This window comes from Columba livia, chromosome 3 (assembly GCF_036013475.1).
Source record: "Columba livia isolate bColLiv1 breed racing homer chromosome 3, bColLiv1.pat.W.v2, whole genome shotgun sequence".
In the NCBI taxonomy this organism is placed as follows: Eukaryota; Metazoa; Chordata; class Aves; order Columbiformes; family Columbidae; genus Columba; species Columba livia.
The window spans coordinates 112,528,515-112,541,920 of NC_088604.1; the positions used below are offsets into that span (position 1 = coordinate 112,528,515).

A 13,406-nucleotide genomic window follows, 5' to 3' on the forward strand; every position below is an offset into this window, starting at 1 on the left:
ACTGCTGATAATTAGTCTCCTAACTCTGTATTTTGGGGGTGATTATTTATTACTGAAGCCATTGGGAAGTCTGCTGCTGACCTCAGAGGGGCCAATGTTTTACATCTACCCACCTAGGAAATTTTATGGGTTTCAGGAAAAAAAATGAAGCCATTCAACACCTTTCAGAGCAAAGCCACTTGTACTTCGGAGCCTAAATGCGGACTTTACACCTTCATTTCAGTTCATCCTCGTCTATATTCACAGCTACAGCACAGCCATCTTTGAAAGTATCTGAGTCCCAGAAAACAAATATTATAAATCCAGATCAATGTCAGCAATCTGACAAATAAACAAAACAATACATTTGCTGTCTTTTCACTACCTGCCTCGTATCTTCTATTTTGTGTCTTTTGACACATATGAGGCTTCAGAGAAACTGTACAACAATAAGAACACAATATCATCTCAACAATAAGCAAATTAAGGTTAAAGAATCCATAAAAGGGGGTTAAGAACACGTGCCAGGAGAAGGATTTGGAGGAAGAGACACTGGCATTTGCAAAATGGCTGCTATAGCGCTGCAGCTCCTGAGCATCATCACGTTTGCAGGGCTATCTGTATAGAAAACTGGCTGGGAAAAAACCTCGAACTATAACTTCAGCACTAGAAAAATATACAGAGAAAATTATAGAAGGGGTGTGATGGTATTTCAGAGAAATCAAATACATTTTGAATAAAAATTTGTTATGCTTAATGAATAAACTCTGTGACATTCAATTAGATTTTTATTTTAGAGAGACACATAAACTTCCCTGTTTGAGGGGATAAATCAAGGACAAATTGTCTCATGTCGGGAAGACATTTCCTCTGCTAGCAGATGATTCCAATACAGAGTTTCTTGTATTCTTTCCCTTTGAAGTATCTGGTACAGGCTGCGGTTAGAGACAGGATGTCAGCCTGACGAACCCCAAAGACATTTTCTTGTAGCTCAAAGTTCAGATGGTCACAAACAGCAGTTGTTCTGGTTAGAAAAAAGTATCACGCATTTGCTTTTTCAAGAGCTCTCTGCTCAGCACCTGGATGTTCTGCTCTTCATGCCACATCTTTACAACCACTTCCTTCAGGAACTGGCCATAAAACGTTTTCTGATGGTGACAGCTCTTAAAACATTATGGATGTGAGTGGGTTTGAAAACACAGTCCTCTCAGAGGTGCTTCTCTGTTACAGGACCTTTTTCTCATAGGCACCCTGTCAGCCTTTTAATCTTTGATTGGAAATTCAACCTAATATTGGAAAGAATTACTGCCAGCTTGAAAACCTGCAAGCTGTCAAAAATGAGTCAAAGGTGGCTGAGAGATTGTCCCTGCCAGTTTGTCACTTTTTAAGTCAAAACTGCTTACGCCTTCTAGACGTATTTTTTTTCCTTTCCAAGCTGGTTTGTGGAGGTCCAAGTGAATAAAACAACCTGGCAACTGGGCACAGAAAAAAGGTGACCAGCTAAGGCGCTAAGGTTAAAGCCAGTGATTCTGGGGCCCCACAAAGACCCTCCTCAGCTGTCAACAGGACTTTCTTGCTCCTCACTCACCTACTTGTAACTTTGCAAGAGCAGAAAGTGGCTCCCATTTCAAACACAGCCCTTTAAAGACAGAATTGGGGAGTACTGTGCAGGATAATAAATTCCTGTTAATGGACTTACAGTGTCATTGTCCCTAGTGTCTTCCTTAGGAAAATAGGGGAAGGAGAAGACTGTGGAAAGCTTACCTCAGGGAGTTGCCAGAGAAGGGGGTACTTTGGATACCAGATCTTGAGCTACTGGTATCCAAGTCCTGTAGGTCCCAGGAGACAAGCCGTGGCTTCACTTAAGTGCCACTGACTTAAGCAGAGTCAGGATTTCACCCCAGGGAACTGGGGAACGCAATCTCCTGGCATCGAATGGGCTATTCCTTTCCAGTCTTCTACCTGATGCTGGAAGGAGTTCATTCGATTGAAATCTGTTCACTGCATCTGTGATGGGTGCTAGAGTTTTGAAATGAAACGTGGTATTTCTTGCTACCTCTCTGCAAAGACAGGGCTGTGAGGACTCTGCTCACCCAGCAGCCTGCTCCAGGCTTGTGGCACTTCTGGCTACATGTGGAAGTATTAATACAACAATGTCTCAGCCCTGCGGCAGACACCGTATCTAAACGGTGGTACTGGCATCACTGCAAATGCTGCCTTGCTCTGGCCGAACAGTTTGCACCAAACTCTTCTATTTCAGACAGATGAATGAATGCACAAACTTTCCTACTCACAGAGATGCCCAGGGTTTCCACATGTGTCTCCCAAGTCCCAGCAAAGCAGATACTCCTCCGAGCAGAACACACGTCCCTGCTTCATCTTATTGCTATTTCTCTTTCGACTTTGGAAGCCTTGCCATTTCTGTGGCTGGCTCAACCACTTAAAGGGGTTCTGGGGTTTTCCCCGAGAGGAAGATGTTCACTGAGGTCTATTCACTAAATGAACAGAGAGATCGTGCAGCGATACCCAATACTTGGGGCTGCTGCACAGAAAACCCCATTCATTGTTGCCAAGCCACAAGGGTCAGCCACACAGCTGGAGTTTTACCTGTGTATTTGTCTATTTAAAGGGTAACTATCACTTGGGTTTTTCGCTTATGTTAGTAATTTCAGATTTCTACTCCGAAAGGATACACACACACACACACACGTGTATATACATTTCCTGCTTGGCAGACTGACCTGCAGTGTTGGTCTGAATGCTCCTCTCAGAGCCACAAACCATCTGCCTTTCCCGGCAGGAACACGTCGAAACTGCTAAGGGTACCTCAGCTTGAGCATCAGGCCCTGTATCAATACATCACTGTGACCCTGGGAGCTTATTTTATTTTATTGCTCAAAAAAATAAAAAGGACTGTATTTCTACTGATACTTCATATCTGGGATGAAACGTACATCCTACATCTGCATTTAGTCCTAGATTCTACTCTGTCCTGTTTAGCTGCTCAGAGTTTTCTGAAAAAAAAAAGCATTGGAGTTTGAATTTTGCAATGTTCAGACTCATAAACAAAACCAGCAGAGTGCTGCTGCTTTTGGCCGTGCACATCAAAATGCTCTCCGTTTTAAGTTGTGGCCAGCACTTTTGCAAAATGTGGTTGAAAGTTATACTTTCTAACCTGGCTTTTAGCATTGTTCTCAGGAAGTTGTAAAGAGTAAGCACTTTTAAAGTGAAATCACTTGAGTTCCATAGTTCTGGAATCACGCTTTTAAGGCTGGAAATGGCCCTCAAGGGCACAAGGACTTTAATGCTTCAAGTTTTAGAAGTGTCTGAGCTTTTAGTTTCTGAAGCAGATCAGAGCTAAACATAATCTGAATACCGGAAATCTCAGATTAGAAGACAGGGTACATCTGAGAATGTATCAGACTTGATACTTCACCATCAAGGATCTCATTGTTTGCACTGACAATTTCCCTGTCCCTGTTCTTTTTTTATGAGATTGAAATCTCACATCAAGAGATTGAACAGTTAATAAGCTAACATTGGCACAACACTGAAACAGAGAAATTAAGAGCATGAAAATCAGAAAAAAAGCTTGCTTGAAGCGGTAAGCCTGATACTAGTCCTGCCAGTTTCCTTAAAACAGGTGGGGGCCAATTCTGCAGCTCATCATGACTTAACCTTAGAAAATGCAGGAAAAGAAATGTCAGTTCATATTACACTCTCTATATAATTAAGAATTCTAGAGAAGAATTAAGTTTTATGCTGTGTATGACTTGGTAATGTCTTAACCATCTCAAAGTATGCATTAATTCTAAGTCCCCTGTGCAATGATTCGTATTCTCAACATCAGTGACTCCTTAGGTCATTACATGAATATATTAAGTCTGGAAGTGACTTTGTACTTTCCTTGCCACCTCAGAGTACACATCAGTGCATGGAGCTGTGATTGCTCATGCAGAGAGATGGGCTGTGTTACAGTCCTTGGAAATCCTTCTCTTTACAGCCACCCAGCGCTGCCGTGAGATCGTGTCTCACACAACATTAGGCAACAGGCTTGAAATCTAGCAGAAGCCAAACCAAAGTCTGTCAGCTCTTTCTAAATGAATTTACAAGTGGGGAATGAGATGAATGGCATGGGGTGGTTGTGCATGAGTGCAGGGAAGCAACTAAAAATATTTGTAGAGATCTAAGTACACCACCCCAAAAATACACACATACTTTCCACCATTTAAATATCTTGTCTCTGGGTGGAAGCCAAGCATTTTTCTATTTATTTCCATGTATGCCAACAAGATACTAAGGAATTTAATTGCCTAATTCAAAATGTTAAGAGAATACCAGAAGGCTCAACATCCTGGAAAAGGACAAGGTGTCAGGAGGATGTTAACTCATCCAGCATCGTGTGCTGAAGGAAGGGAAGCATTTCCGGTTGCTGGTTCTGCGAGCTCGTTCCCAAATGTTTTGTGAAAAAGGGCTGCACTTGGTCTGCATGAGAAGCCAAGCTCTGCCTGTGGAAAGAACTGGGAACACATGCAGTGATATCTCTTGTTTCCAAGCGACCTGACAGCTACTTCCAATTTGCATTTCTAAGTGGAATTAGCAGGAAAAAAAACAGGAGATTTACACATTCCTCGCTGACTGGGCCCTGTTGGTTTGGTTTGTGCTCCATGCAGCAAGGCTCCTGTAAAAGCCCAAACCTCCCACTTAATCTTCAGAGTGACAGGAGAGATGAGCTTTGCATGAAGATGATGGTGGACTTGTGCTTGGCATACTCCAGGCCAGACTGTGCCACAAATTCCCAATATGACATGACAAGTCATCTAAACTCTCTTGGCCTTATTCATTTCACAACAGGGATCTCACTCTTGCCTATTTAGACTGCGGCTCTCCAAGCAGAGAGAGAACTTATTACTGAGCAATTAAAGGAGGCTGGCTGAACCCTCCTAATGCAAAAATTCTGCACCTGAAGGTGACGTTGGGCAGCTGCAGTCACTCCCAATAAATGTTTGGCTATTATTTTTGTGCCTTGCAGGAAAACAGAGCTGTTGTAGATGGAGAGACCCTTGCAGTTGTCCTCCATTCCCTCTGTAATTCCTGACTCCATACTGCTTTTAGGAGGAGAAGCTTGTTCGAAGTATTTGCAGATTTCCTGAGCGAGCACAGCCAAGAAAACCCTCCCCTGGTTCTGCACTGTTCCTGCTGTCAGTGTGGGGAAAGGAGAACAGTTCTGACCCACGCAATGGTAGAAACACATTGAGTGTCAAGTCTCCTTGCTATGAAATGCTAAGGTGCGTTTGGCAACACCCAAAACTCATCCCAGGTGAAAGAAAATTATTCTAAAATATAATTTGTAGCTAAATAGTATTGTTTTAAATCCAGAAAATATTCAACCTTCTTTCATACAGTTGCAAGCTTGCATGTCTGATTGCCGCCTGCCAAAAGGCCAGTTGCCATCCCAGATGAACAGCAGGAGCCTTGGAGCCCTGTGTTGATCAGGCTGCAGAAACCTGGTCGCCTTTCATAGCGCCCTGTATCTTGGTGGTGCTCGCGCTTTCCATGGATCCAGGGTCCAAACATACCACTTACAGGTTCAGTTTAGAAATCTCTGGGAATCAATAACCTCTTTGATTCACAGACAAAAGCAAGAGCACATTGCAGGGCTGCAAGAAGATACATGGCTTAGCCAGGCCTTCTGTGGGACAAGTTGAATCCAAGGGGCCAGGCCTGAAGTCACCATAATTAGTCAAGAGAGTATGATGAACCATAAGCAAGAGGCTGTCAGAGTCACTTTGCCCTTGGCTTTGCCATGGATGGAGCTAACACCAACATATTGACAGCTTTCGTGTGCAGAGTCATCCACAATGCAACACCTGACCATAGCGCATGTGTTTCTTGTGAGGTCTGCGAAGTCTTTTTAGATTTATAGCTAATATACACTTGTTTAATAAATGTAAACAGAAATCTACATTTATATGAGCATATAATATTCCTAGAAATACATGAATGCAAGTATAAACCAACAAAAAGCAAACGTGGAATCAGGATCTCAGCAGAGCTGTCACAAATTAAACCATGGAGGTTATTTATGCAACTGGCACATCACTCCATGTGCTGGGTGGGTGAACATGACACAAGGCAACACCACTGCAGAGAGAAAACCCTTCATCTGAGGACATGTATAGTTTGGTGTATATGTTCTTTGCATCCCCTCTTACATGGTGCTCAAGGAAGCTTCATTATTCAGCAGTGAAAAAAAGCAGCAGCACATTGAATAAAAGGAGCAATGGCTAGGTTGTGTTATTGCCTTGGTCGTATGCATTATCACTTACCTACAGAAAAATTAAATCTGGGCTTCTCAGAAGTGCATGGTGGTGGCCTGACTAGCTCCCAATTGGAATTAAATGTAAAAATTCAGATGTACTCACCGGTTTTCCTGCAGTTTCCCCAGTTGGTTTAGCACAGCCAGCTGTCCGTTTTAACAGGGTTAATTTCTCTTCCATCTTCAATGTTAAACCTCTCTGAGTGGGGATGGCAGTGCCAGCTGTTCTGGGTGTCTCTCCTTGGCCACACTGGCACCTGGTCAGCCCTGCAAGCTCCCACCACGTGCCCTCAAAAAGCGAGGCGGCCCTCGCTCAGCCGCCATGTCTGCTGGCCTTTCCCTCCACTGTCCTCTTTTCCTTTGGGGTTGCTCTGCTTGGGCGAAACAAAACAAAATAAAATCGTCCCTTTGCTGTATTTAGCCCAGCCCAAAGCAGCGTGTGGAACGAGGGCCCAGGGAGAAGAGAAAGGAGAGCAGGAGGGGAATCTCGGCCGCTGTCATGGCCGCCGAGGCCTCCTGGGGCACAGGACTGGGCCGTCCTACCCCAAAATGTGCAAAATACCTGAAAAACACCCAAAACCACTCAAAAATACACCTGCTCCCACGCTCCCTGCTGCATTTGCCTGAGGCTAGCAGCATTTACCACTGAAAAACAAAACAAATCATTTTTTTTCCTCAGAAACCCTGAGGTCTTGGGGTGGTGGCTCCTGTAATGGCCCCGTGTTTCCCCACACTGTTTCATCTTCCCCTCGTTTTCCAGCCAGCTGAATAACAATAAACGGTGTCATTTTGATATGATGTATTTATATTTACATGGTACATTTTAAAGCAATAGCTACACTGATCATACATATTAGAAACAATAAAAAAAGAAGTTAAGAACTAAAATGTACATCATACACTTGTATATATATATTTTTTTTTTTTTTTACACAGAGGTAAAAAGGCTTATAAAAATCAATACAACAGGGTTTTAACTTTTAGTATATAGATACAATAATGATGAGGCTTCAGGCACTTTAATTTGTTAACGTGAGCAATAGCTTGGAAAAAAAACCAACCCAACCAAACAAAAAAACTTTCCAGAACAGAGAAAAAAAAAATAATTTGGTTAATGTTTTGTTACCAGAGATACAAAAATAAAATCTGAATAATTTCTCTCAAATGATCGATGTCAGTATTGCAAAGCTGACTGGGAGAATGCTACACACTGTTCAGCAGCAGTGTGGAAATTAAGGAGAAATATTTACAAAAAAACCACCTATTTCTATCATTGTGCCCTTACACCACTGCCTTCACAAACCAAATGACACACGCAGCAAAATGTACAAGTATTACAAAAACCCAAGAGAAGAGGGAGGAAGGGGAGGAAATAAAAACAAAAAGAAGAGGGATTTAAAACCAAAACAAAACCAACGAAAACCCAACAACTTTCATTTGCAGACATACAGAAAGGCTTGGAGTATGTCTATTTTACTTAAATAAATAGGGGCACTTCAAGACCGGACAAAAAGCTGTAAGATCTTTTTGTAGTGTTGTGCTTTATAGAGAGAAGATCTTACAGATGTTTGTTTACATGAAACAACTTTGAGAACAGAAATTAAAGGAAAAGGTTGTTCCATTGATTTTTTTTTTTCGAGGCTGGCTTGATGTTTACTAGACACCATTGAGAGATTTGTCAACTGCTATTAGGCACAAAATATCTATATTTCATTCAGCAAACCCAGACATCACCCAGAGTGTAATACTCCATCCCTTTTCCATTATCATTCTTCTTTTTTTTCCCCACAACCGAAAAATCCCCAGCAACTGCTACGAATTAAGCCTACCAAACTCTATAGTGTATAAGCACATTGCATACTTAATTCATGGTTGACTAAAAAGCTGTGATTAACTCTCAGAGGAAGTGTTGGGACATTCCACCAAGAAAGAATGGCAAGCGTTCCTTTTACATTTATTTGGCAAATTAATTAAAAAAAAAGAAAAAAAATTCCTCTTTTAAGACTGATGTCAATGTGCAATAGAGGGAGGGAAAGGACATGCGCCCACTGGCAATTTACTGCAGAAAGAAATTATGGCAGGAACAGCAGTGCCAGCTTTGACAAGCCAATCCCTAGCTGCCTCAAAGTATTCAGATTGTACTATGCTAGTTAGAATTCACTGCGCTAAATAATTTTTTTTAATAAAAATTATTTGGCTATTCCTTGTAATATATTAGAAAAATACTCTTTTTCCAAGCTAATTACAAGCCTTGTACACAAGACAACATGACATTAAAAAAAAAAAAAAAAAGAAATTAAAGTAATCTTATCCTGCTGTATGCACCTTATACATCCACTTGACAAATCTGGGTGGTGAACTGGGGAGGGAAAAGCCAGGGAGACGCTTCGTCTGGCTCCTGCGAAGACTCACATGCTTAATCCTACACACAGACTCACAGAAATGCCGGTTGCACGCACAATACGTCAAGACGTATGTAAGCATCTGGAGGACTAGGACCGCAGGTCAGGATATGGAAGTGGTGGTCAACATCCTGGCTCTTGATTTTAAACATCTGTTTAGATTGCTAAATGTAGTTTCTACCGTGGACGCATATGTTCTCATGCTCATGTATTGTACAGAAAACAAACAAACAAACACGATTTTCCATATAACCCACCACTTAATGCAGCATTTCCCCAGAATTGCCATAATAGTGCTTTTGACATTGCATTGTTAGTAATTCTTTGCATAACAACAATTTTCCTCATCTAGAACCTTAGTGTTTTATTCACAGATCATTACATGGCTGGCTAATGAAATTCCCTTTCTTTGGGGTAGTACTCTGAAAACACAGTTTTATTTTTCCAATGTTATTTAGGGAAAAAAGAAAACCCTAAAATTGAAGTTTCCCTTTCCAGTAGTGGTCTGAAATGATTACAGGTAAAGAGAACTACCAGATTCCCAATGGTTATGTGACGATGGTAACCGAGCCTTGCTTTCTGTTCACAGAGATTTGCGAACAGAGAAATAATTTGTTTGCTGAAGGAAATGACGATGGACTCTAGAAGAGAAACTGCAGCTTAGATGGCTATTTTGGCTTTGGAAAACAGAACAAAAAAACCAAAGAAAACCAGCGACAGAAATACTGTGTTGTGGTACAAGTTTGTTACTAGCACACCTTCTATACACACACAATAACTTGACGGCAAGTTAAAATACCTTCCAAGTGAGATTTCATTCACTACACCACCCCGTTTCTGGAAACGCCAAAGCTTGCTGACGCGCTGATGGTACCACACAAGCCGAGGCAAGACGGACACAACCTGGAGATGTTCTACAATCCACCACCATTTGAAGCAGTTCTTTTCTCAAACTCATTTTAACTGAAAAAAAAAAACCAACCCAAAACATGTACAAGACAGTCTGTTTTGATTACAGATTAATAATACAAAAGTCTATGCTGTAGGTTAGTTAGTTAGAACACTTGATGAGCAAATCAATGCAGAATGAGGCCCAGATGACCACATGTGAAGTGATCCGAACTGGCGGTTTCTGGATGCTGCTGGGCACAGTGGCTGCATCAAAACAAGTGATCTCAATGCTCCAAAACCAACGTGTTCCTCGAACTACAGGAAAAACATAACACTTTGAATGCATCTGTAGTCATCCAGCAGCTTTGTGTTTTCCACCACAGCACCTGCACATGACCCCACAGTGGTAACAAGCCCGAAGCGGCAAGTAACAGCACATACATGGAGCAATGAAAGACAAGGCAATAAGAGCCATCCACCGGAGGCAAAACATTTCATCACTGGTGTCGCACGAGCAAGGATCTGTATAGTCTCCTTCTGGATCGGACATACAGTGATAGAGCATAGTGTCTGCGCACCACATACAGCTCACTCGATGGATGCAAGTCTTGACGCGGTCTGGAGCATCCTGGCATTGACCCCGTTTGTTCTCCTCGTGGTTGAACATGTCCCTGCAGTACACGCACCGTGACCTCTCACCATCTTCCTTCCGCCTGGGCTTGAATTTGACAGGTTGAGTCTTTATCACAGCACCCTTTATATCTTCACCCAGGTCAAAGTCCGAGTTGTCTACGTAAGGATAAGTGTATTCATGTTTTGAGGCCTCACTTTTGGCAAAACGTACGTAGGAGTCCATGTCATCAGGATCAAAGTTCTTTCCTCTTGCTGGGGCATGGCGATAGTCCTCGTATCCAGTCATCCAAATCTTTTCCCGAGGATTGATGCGCACTATCTCCTCATCATCATCTGGAAAGTTGACGTGCCGGTAGGATCGTGCTACTGACTGTAGAAGCAGGGACAGAGATGGAAGAGTTAGAGAAGATAAATAAGCTCACTTCGCTATTAGTAATCACTGTCTCCTTGCTTAGTGACCCACCACAGAGTTTCAGCCTTTGGCTCAGGAGCTGTCACAGACCTACAAGGGTCTGTGTGTGGACGGTACAACATAATCACAGTTTTAAACCAAATTTTTGTTTTGTTTGTTATAACTGGAAGCCATTTAAAGCTAACCGAAGGGGAAAGGAGGGGAAAAAGAAGGGTGGAACAAGTCTTTCAGGGGTGGGGGGGGGAACCAAACAACCAGTCTCAGCTACAGCAGACAAAGCCCTTCAGGTGACAGCACTGAGAAGAAACCTTACTTGTTCTAGATGGTAGTGGTCAGAGCTATAATGGTCGTGAAGGTGTCCACGAGTGCAAATTCTTCGATGTTCGCAGGATGCAGGAGAAGCCAGAGTTCGCATAGGCTGTTCCCTTTTTTGAGAGGAGTTAGAGGAGCTATCTGTAGCATTCTGTTTTAAATGGAAAGCGGGGAAAAAAATCGTCATACATTCAGCTGTTACTGCGCACGGTATTAAAAGAGATGTTTTAACATTCATTGACTTTGTGCACACCTGCAATATTGGCAACACCTTGCAGCAGGCAGTTTCATAAAGTTTCACATAAAACACTTGAAAGAGGCAAATCTGTTGCCAGGCCATAAATGCTGTCACCACACACATGGAAAAATAACATGCCACAGCCGACGCATGACATGTTCACCAGCACCACTCGTATTCGCTTGGCATGTTATTTGTTATACTGGGCATTGCAGGATGATGAACATTTGCACTAGAAGCTACCTCTGAAGAGCAAAGGTAAACTCCATGAAATGAAGCAATCGTGTAAGTCCTGCGGGCAGACTCAGCATCTGTGTGCCCAGGCTGTACCTTGCTAGTTACACAGGCTACAAAAATACTGGCAATTTTGTTAACCTGCAGGCATTGCATTAAGCCAAAAACTCCTTTACACATCCTTCTCCAAACACTCACCAAATTCCAGTTCATCACAGGCTACTTGAATAATCAGTTTTCCTTTAAAGACTTCAGGGGTTTTTTTTCTTGCTTTGTCACTGATCTCTAACGTACAATGAATGCTACCTGTGTTTTTATACATTACTGGCTCACAGTGAACACTTCTTAAAAGTTAATTAGTTACATGAATTACACAGCAATGATCACGAAAGGGTGAAATATCACGCAATAACATGCTGTTGCCAATACCTGCAGCTTCCTAATGTACTTATTTCTCCTCCTGGAGAAACAAACAGTGGGGTACCAGTCTTAGCCATCCTCTCTCCACAACCCTTCCTTGGTTAAAATAGTCTCCATACAATATTGGTGCTTTGAAGGAAGAAAAATCTCCATCTCCCTCCAACTAACAACCCACGCTACAGCTATGCTGAGTCCAAGGGAGAGGCTTCCATTTGCCACAACAGTCAGCTAGAGACACAACCTCAACAAGGGAGAAAGGTTATATCAGCAGAGGAAGCAGACTGGTTTTACCTGAAAAACCTTCTCTCCTTGTCAAGAATGCACTCTATAAATATTATTTTCCAATGACTCGTACCAGACGCATCTCTTACTCCAAGAATGCTCACTGTGAATATTTGTTTATGCTGAAAAAAAAAGCTCTGCAAGCCTGCCCAAAGGCGAGCACACCTTAAAGCATTAGAACACAAAAGAGATGTTGATCTTTAAGTGTAGCACTTAAAGGCACTGAACTCCCAACTTACTTTGTAGAAAGCAAACACACAGATCCGTTTGCAGTGTGATGTAAAGCCAGGCTGGGTTATCTGAGAGCTACAATAGGCAGGATGAGTTTTGAATGGCTGACCCACCCATTAGGAACAGACTTTTAATGCCTTTCTTTTTTTGTGTGTGTGTTTGGTTTTTTTATTAACAAGCACCTAGAAGCAGAACAACTCTTAAGACAGTTAACAACACCTCTAAAATGTAACTTCAGTGATATTCAGGCTCTTTTTAAGAAGTGGTTTGATCAGCCCAGTCTTAATAACTTATTAGACAAAAGCAGCTCAGACCTGGGGTTTAAATCCTTCAGAGCTAATTCTTGTGTCTCTAACTTTAGGTCCTACAATATCTAGCACATTTTGGGTACATTGCAAAAGAAAATTAGCAGCTTCTACAAGCAAGTAATTAATAATAACATTAAGCTTCCCACCTATTTGGAAAACCTGAGAAGAGCCGGATGTAGTTACAACAGCCACCTTGTACAAGCAAGCACCTTTTTGCAGCACCGTATGCAGTGCAGACCCAGATGCCAAGCTGTAATTTAAGCTTCTCAGAACAACAACAGAAAGGCACACACCCCACAGTCTGGGCAGCCTTAGTCTCTCGCATGCTCTCAAAGTTAAACTTTGACTGGCATGAACCAAAAAGAAGGCAGAGCCTTAACACGGTGCTGTGCCACCCAGCAGAACCCTTTGCCTTTACTGGAACCGCGGCCGAGCCCTGCTGGGACAAGCCTTTTGTGGACATGCTCCGAAAACATCGTGGGTGCTCATGGTCAAAATAGCGAAGCCTGGGAAAATCACCAAACTGGTAGAGGTTGCACATACCAGCCTATTACCCCCTCACCCTCCTAGATGAAAATAAAAATCCCAAACTGGATATAACAGCTAGATAATCTCAGCGGGGCAGCTGGGAGCTATAACCAGCCCTCCATGCAGTGCATTGTTTGCTACCTCTCAGGAAGGCAGGGTTTCTGCAAGAGGCAATTGGAAAAGAGGCTGTAGGGATTTTTATCTTGCCTGATTCTTA

The 13,406-nt window shown here is 42.4% G+C and overlaps 1 protein-coding gene across 2 annotated transcripts in view; it reads right to left on the reverse strand.

Annotated features, from left to right (window-relative positions):
• Window positions 1-7,082: 7,082 nt before the first annotated feature.
• The window catches only part of SPRED2 (sprouty related EVH1 domain containing 2), a 65,882-nt gene continuing 59,558 nt past the window's right edge, over window positions 7,083-13,406 (reverse strand). For both annotated transcript variants that reach the window (XM_065059839.1, XM_005505362.4), the window contains exons 5-6: window positions 10,950-11,099; window positions 7,083-10,594 (exon numbers count right to left, since the gene is read on the reverse strand). In XM_065059839.1, the coding sequence (XP_064915911.1) occupies window positions 9,944-10,594; window positions 10,950-11,099 (801 nt within the window). In that variant the 3' untranslated portion in view covers window positions 7,083-9,943. The remainder of the gene's footprint in view (window positions 10,595-10,949; window positions 11,100-13,406) is intronic.